The 5416-nt window shown below is 45.6% G+C and overlaps 1 protein-coding gene across 2 annotated transcripts; it reads right to left on the minus strand.

Moving 5' to 3' along the window:
- Nucleotides 1-582: 582 nt before the first annotated feature.
- Nucleotides 583-2820, minus strand: LOC101753452 (GDSL esterase/lipase At2g42990). 2 transcript variants are annotated; one of them, XM_022824720.1, is made up of 3 exons: nucleotides 2279-2820; nucleotides 1665-2154; nucleotides 583-1595 (listed from the first exon to the last, which is right to left on the minus strand). In XM_022824720.1, the coding sequence occupies exons 1-3, from the start codon at nucleotides 2648-2650 to the stop codon at nucleotides 1585-1587; spliced, it is 873 nt and encodes a 290-aa protein (XP_022680455.1). In that variant the 5' UTR covers nucleotides 2651-2820; the 3' UTR covers nucleotides 583-1584. The 2 variants fall into 2 exon arrangements, with proteins under 2 accessions (XP_022680455.1, XP_004956343.2); XM_004956286.3 differs by having other exon boundaries at nucleotides 583-918; nucleotides 2279-2817.
- Between the last annotated feature and the right edge of the window lie 2596 nt (nucleotides 2821-5416).

Genomic DNA, 5416 nt, shown 5'->3' on the forward strand with positions numbered 1-5416 from the left:
TGATCGTGCAGTCGTGCTGGCCTATATGCATTTATGATTCATGGCTGCAATTGGCCGGCCATTGCACAGCAGTTTAAGAAAAGGAAGCCCATGCGTGGGCGGTGGCAATAAAAAAAAAAGATCTACCTGCTTCAGGTGTTTTGGTCGTGCGACAGATGGATACCGGCAGCTTCAGTTTTTCTTAGAGAATACCATGGCATATAGCGTCTCAACCATGTTAGAAAAGATTTTATTTCTCCAGTTGCAATACACAGACATATTTGGTAGTAAAACAAAGATACGGAGTGCATCTGCTCCTTGCGACCGTGTTATACCTATCGATTGTGGACCACTTCATTATTTTTTATCTGGTATATGCTTAATAGGGAGCAGATCAGCACGCAGCGCAGTACTTTGTACCATAGCGGAGGAAAACCTTTTGCAGTTAAGAGATTTAGCTTACTACCTGCAGGCTGTAGCATGCCAATATGCACATCACGGGCCAAAAACAGACAAGTACTATGCTTGTATTCAAGAGGATTCACAAAATTTAGAAAGGTCAGATTTAAGCACTCGTGGCCTCAACCATGAGTAACCATTATATGACACACTATCAAGTCTCAAGAGTGTAGTATGTGGGAAAATGTGTGATATATATGTCTGTTTACAATTACATGGTACACACTGGCTACCACAGCCATATAACCCGTCCAGACCTAGTCTCCATTACCAAGATCAAGTATTTTCACAAGAATACATGCAACGTGGTGTTGATGACGGTATCGGCAAGCAGCTTGTACATCTTCTCCGTGGGATGGATCGCGTCGAAGAACACATACTTGTTGGCGTTTCCACATAGCATCGAGGTGCTGAAGCTGCAAAAGTAGCCTGCCTCGAAAAGCCCGGTCCCACAGCAACCTTGTACTGCATTGTCAAATCCTGCGCACGCACCAGGAAAGGAGAAATGAAACTATCTGGTTCGATAGCCTCTTACTTTGCGCTACACTCTTATTAATCAATGTTTGATACTTTTAACAACGAAATGTTTGGCTAGACATATAATTTCATACATCCTAGTGAAGGTTTTGAGAACAAATTTGCTAACTCGTTTTCTTTATGATGACTTTGAAATTCCGCTAATTATTTGTATATAAGAGAAATAATCCTAAATTTGTGTCCGAAATTATTTGGTAGCACAAAACATACTAACCTACGCCTCTAGTTGATGCTAAATGTATACTCTCCCAAACAGATCTTTCTGGCTTTTATTTATTCCTCATTACCATATTACTATATGTACTCCCTCATCCCAAATTGTAGGTTGTTTTAACTTTTCTAGATGCATACAAATATTTATGAGCGATTTATAATTTTAAACAAAGGGAGTAGCAACATAATTCAATTCAAGTTCCAACGAACATGTCAACCGAAAAACTGTGTGCAAGTGCAGAGAAACTTTCAGTAATGAGGCGAGGGCACTGTTGAATTCTACAGCCGCTGCGACGTGTTGCCAAGGCATGGCATGTGGCGCCCATGCATGGCGGCCGGAGCTGAGAAGAGCACCATTAATGGAGACGACGTACGGCAGCACATGAATGCAGCGAGCTAGCTACCGCCTGCATGGCTATCTTGTGAGCACGAAACAATCAATGGAGGGCGCGGTGCATGTGCGGGTGACAGCTCACCGTAGTCGGCCGGCTTGCTGACGACGGTGGCAAGGAGCTGGTACGTGTCGGCGAAGACGAGCCGCAGCCCCCGGAGGTCCTTATTGAGCTTGGCGACGAGGTCCTGCAGCTTGGCGTTGAAGGTCCTTGCGACAGCGTTGTACTGCTCGTTGCACTCGCCGGGGTCGCCGCGGTTGCCGATCCGCTCGGCGGGGAGGCAGCCCATGGGCGTGAGCCCCGTGAAGTCCATCTTGCGGCCGCCGACCGCGTGCACGCGGCGGATGGCGGCCTCGGCGAGCCCGAGGAGGTAGGCCTCGTACTCGCCCACTGTGTACTGCATCCGCCGCTCCGGCAGGTTGTAGTAGTTCTCGATGAAGTCGTTGGTGCCGATGCTCCAGATGTAGAGCGCCTCGCTGATGATCTCCTTCGCCGCCGCATCGCCCTTGGCAACCTTGAGGCGGTCCGTGTACTCCTTGAAGTAGGCCAGCTGCTCGTCCAGCGTGATCACCGACTGCCAGTTTGCAATTTTCAATTCCATGCATGCGTGCACAGAGAGACGAATTGAATGAGGTCGACGATGCATGTGTTCCGTACGTTAACCGGAGGATTGACAAATGATTATAGTTATTAATTACCAGGACGCCGGCGGTGGCATTGTCGAGGCCCGTGGCGGCGGAGGCGAAGGAGACGCCGGTGGCGAGCTGGTCGATGGAGCAGTTTGTGTCGAGGTAGGCGGGGATTGAGGGCGGCAGTCCGAAGGCCTCGGAGATGAAGTCGGTGGCGAGGCGGCCGTTGGAAAAGCGGCCCGTGGGGAGGCCGTTGGCGTAGTCGCGACCGTAAGGCCAGAAGTTGCTCCGCGCGATGGTCGGGATGAAGTTGTTGTTGCCCGTATCAACGGACGAGTCGCCGAAGACGATGATTGCCGGCACCTTCCCGGCCGCCGCTCCTCGCCCGCCGTGAAGCAAGAAGAAGATCAGCCACGGCAAGTACCTCTGGAGTGATGACATTGCTTGCCGGCGGGTGGCCACCACCACCACTCCCAGAGATAAAAAAAAAGAAACAGAGGAAAGAAAGGCCCCAAGCTCTTGCAAACAAGTGAAGAAGACGATGATTTGGCGTTTCGTGTGTATGTGACGAGACGAATAAGGAGGTGCCGTGCATATATACGCGTCTGTACTGTGTAGCAGATATATAAGGGCGTCGCGTGTTTCGTTAGGACGGAGTGGTAACTGGTTCATGAGCGTATTAGTGCCCTGCAGCGGCGATAACATCGAGCACTAATTGCGCCGAGCGTGTTCGTGTGATGAGAGCGAGAGGTGGTGAGTGAGAGAGATAGAGAGAAGCTTCTGCTCAGCTGCATGTGAGGCGCTTAACTAGACAGCATTTAATCGCCCCCCTCAGGCCCTCACTGCCTTTATGGGAAGGGCAATAGAATAAGCAAATATACAGCCGCAGCAGGGGTATTCATGGTGAGCTCCATATAACCATATGTATATCCCTGTATATGGCGTGTATTTTATTTTAAAAATATACCAGGGGGTACTTCTATAGGATGTAGATTTCTCTGGGGGTTGACCCAGTGACCCAAAACCCAATCCACAAATACCAGTGTATAAACTCTATAGGCCAACCCAAAGAAAATTTTGGTGTCCAACCCAATGGGTCAGTGGGTCACCAAAATACACGACTGGCCTGAAGCGCTCACGGCTCACGCTGAGGTGCCGCTTCGCCGACTAGGTTCCCCTGATACAACCTCGTACTCCCGATGCTTCCTGACCTGTAGTCATAGCGTCGGTGGCGGGTTTCTGTAGAGAACTGACTTTAGATTCCATCGCTTTTAGTCTCGGTTTAAAGGGGTGCGTCATGGTAAGCTGGAATGGGACGTACCTTTACTCTCGGTTCTTCTTTTGCAACTAGGACTACAGGCCACCCTTTAATCTCGGTTAAAACGGCTAGTTTCTGGGCACCGACGGTGCTACCCTTTACCCCCGGTTGGAGCCACCAACCGAGACAAAAGATCCAACCTTTTGTCTCGGTTGGAGTTACCAACCGGGATAACTGTTTTACTCCCGGTTGGTAATTCCAACCGGAACAAAAGGTTGGAGCTTTTATCCCGGTTGGCATTACCAACCGGGAGTAACCACCAACCGGGACAAAAGCTCTAATCTTTTATCCCGGTTGGATTTACCAACCGGGATAAAATCTTATCTAAAGTACCCTTTCTACCTCCTCCACTCCTCCAGCCCGAGCCACTCCACTCCACAAAGACACAGAAGCTCATCCTTTCCATGGCGCCGAAGCAAGCCTAGGGGAGGTGCTGCTAAAAAAATTTTTCCTCATTTCTGTGGGGATTTCATCCATCCAAAGTGTTGTGAAGGTTAGCTACTTCATGCTCCATTGATTTATTGTTGTTGAGCTTTGTTTTATACTTTAGAGAGAGAGAAAAATGAGTTTGTTTGTTGTTTAGCATGTAGAGGATTTGTATTTATACATGTTTTTGAGCTACAATGTGATGGATAGTTTGAATGTGAGAGAGAATAATGGACAGTAAATGTGAGGTAGAATTGAGATTATTTCAATTTTATGTATAGGGAAAAATTAGAGTAAATATGTTTTTAATACTTATAAATTAGCCATATAAATTGTAGGTGTAATTTCATACTTTAGTACTTTTCAGATAGAGGTATGCAATTAGCAATTTTTAGCATAAGTATATTATGTGGGAAATATTGACTCCACCCTCTCCAAAATACGGCTTTAAATATGCAATGTTAAAGATGGACTAACCTTAAAGTCTACAGGTAGATCTAGCATATATGCATTGTTATTAATTTTCTCTAGCACTTTAAACGGTCCATCAACCCTAGGCAGCAAATTAGATTTTCGCAATTTAGGAAACCTTTCCTTTCTCAAATGCAACCAAACTAAATCTCCAGGTTCAAACTTTAGTTCCTTTCTACCTTTATCACCAGCAAACTTATATTTAGCATTCATACGTTCTATGTTTTCTTTAGTTGTTTCATGCATTTTTAACATCAATTCAGCATGCTTAGTAGCATCAAAATTTAGTTTTTCAGAAGATGGCAAAGACATTAAATCAATAGGAGCACGAGGCAACAAACCATAAATAATCTAAAACAAGCACATCTTTGTCGCAGAATACAACGAGCGATTATAAGAAAATTCAATATGAGGCAAACAATCTTCCCACATCTTAATGTTCTTCTTTAAAACAGCCCTTAACATAGTAGACAAAGTTCTATTCACAACTTCAGTTTGACTCTCAGTTTGGGGATGACATGTACTAGAAAATAAAAGCTTAGTCCCCAAATTTGCCCATAAAGTCTTCCAAAAATGACTAAGAAATTTAGCATCACGATTAGAAATAATTGTGTTGGGCACACCATGCAAACGAACAATTTCTCGAAAGAACAAATCAGCAATATGAGTAGCATCATCAGTTTTATGACATGGTATGAAATGTACCACCTTAGAAAATCTATCAACAACCATAAACACACTATCAAGTCCCTTCCTAGTCCTTGGCAATCCCGACACAAATTCCATAGAAATATCTTCCTAAGGAGCACTAGGAACTGGTAGGGGCAAATACAAACCCTGTGGATTTAACCGTGACTTAGCCTTTTGACATGTCGTGCAATGACCAACAAATCTCTCCACATCTCTTCTCATATTTGGCCAAAAGAAATGACCAGCAAGTATGTCCTCCGTTTTCTTGACTCCAAAATACCCCATCAAGCCACCTCTATACG

The sequence above is a fragment of the Setaria italica genome, chromosome II, assembly GCF_000263155.2.
Source record: "Setaria italica strain Yugu1 chromosome II, Setaria_italica_v2.0, whole genome shotgun sequence".
Classification (NCBI taxonomy): domain Eukaryota; kingdom Viridiplantae; phylum Streptophyta; class Magnoliopsida; order Poales; family Poaceae; genus Setaria; species Setaria italica.